This window comes from Empidonax traillii, unplaced genomic scaffold, assembly GCF_003031625.1.
Source record: "Empidonax traillii isolate 1590-97213 ecotype Southwest subspecies unplaced genomic scaffold, ASM303162v1 scaffold2448:size24243, whole genome shotgun sequence".
NCBI classification, from domain to species: Eukaryota; Metazoa; Chordata; class Aves; order Passeriformes; family Tyrannidae; genus Empidonax; species Empidonax traillii.
The window spans coordinates 16,496-17,863 of record NW_020957641.1 but is presented as its reverse complement, the minus strand read 5'-3'; the positions used below and the strand labels follow the sequence as shown (position 1 = coordinate 17,863).

The 1,368-nt window shown below is 71.5% G+C and overlaps 1 protein-coding gene across 1 annotated transcript in view; it reads right to left on the bottom strand.

Annotated features, from left to right (window-relative positions):
- The window catches only part of LOC114071939 (basic proline-rich protein-like), a 7,260-nt gene extending 6,356 nt beyond the window's left edge, over positions 1–904 (bottom strand). Inside the window, exon 1 of the mRNA XM_027909825.1 lies at positions 505–904. Coding sequence (XP_027765626.1) covers positions 505–864 — 360 coding nt within the window. The 5' untranslated portion in view covers positions 865–904. The remainder of the gene's footprint in view (positions 1–504) is intronic.
- Positions 905–1,368: the final 464 nt, after the last annotated feature.

Here is a 1,368-nt window from a genome sequence, read left to right as displayed (position 1 = left end):
CTGAGATTCCAACCTGACCCGTCCTGAGATTCCAACCTGACCCGTCCTGGGATTCTGGGATTCCAACCTGACCCGTCCTGGGATTCCAACCTGACCCATCCTGGGATTCCAACCTGACCCATCCTGGGATTCCAACCTGACCCATCCTGAGATTGCAACCTGACCCATCGTGGGATTCCAATCTGATCCATCCTGGGATTCTACTCTGATCCATCCTGAGACTCCAACCTGAGGCGTTCTATGATTCCAACCTGACCTATCCTGGCATTCTGTGATTCCAACCTGACCTGTCCCGGCATCACCCTAGGATTTCAACCTGACCCCTTCTGTGATTCCAACCTGATCCATGCCGGAACTCTGGGATTCCAACCCGGCCCATCCTGTGCCTGTGTCCCCGCAGGGTGGGAAACAGGGAGCCCCCCCAGGTGCGCGTCACCTGTGCCACCCTCCCCAGGAGTGACCCCCCTGTCCCTCCCCCCCTCCCCCTCGCTCCCCGTGTCTCACCATGAGCGAGCCCCTGTCGACGGCGGCGGGCCGCATGGCGGGGCTGAGCAGGGATCCCCCGCAGCGGCCGAGGATCCTGCCGCGGAGCGGGGCGCGGGCGGCGGCCCCGAAGGGCAGCAGCGGCTCGGGGTCTCCGCGGGGGGGCAGCAGGGGCGCCAGGAGGCTGACGGGCTTGCCCGCCGGCCAATCGGGCCGCGCGCCCAGCCGCGCGCTCTTCGGCGATTGGTCGGCGCCCGAGCCCACGGGCCGCACGGCGTCGCCCGGCGTCAGCTGCATGAGGGGCGGCGGCTTGGGCAGCGAGAACGGCAGCGCCTGCGGGGACGCGGCGGCGGCGGCCGCCGTGGAGTCCCCGCCGGACATGGCTGCGGCGGCGGCGGCGGGCGGGCGGCGCGGCCGGAGGGGCTGCCCCGAGGCGGCTCTGCCGGGCCCGCGGGGCGCGCAGCGCAGCGGCGGCTGCGGCGGAGAGCGCGGGGCACGCCGGGAAACCGGTCACGTGGGGCCGGGGGGGCGGCGCGCGGGCAGGCGGGCGGCACCACCGGCGGCGATGAGAGGGGTGTTCGCGCTCATCCTCCCGTGCCAGCGGAGCGGGAGGTGGCGGCGGGTCCCCCCCTCGGCCGTGCTGTGTGGTACGCGCCCCCCCCCCCTCCGTGAGGAGCAGTTGGTACGTGCCGAGCGCGGCTCAGTTCCCCCCTCCCCTCCGGCCCGCGCGGTGGTCGCGGCCGCTGAGGGGGAGCGGCCGCCATGGCGGGGGAAAGGGAACGTCCCGAGGGAAGGGTGACTGTCCCGGGGATAAAGGGAATATCCCGGGGATAAAGGGACACACAGGCACCAGCGAATCCAACCCCCACCCCCGCACACCCCCGG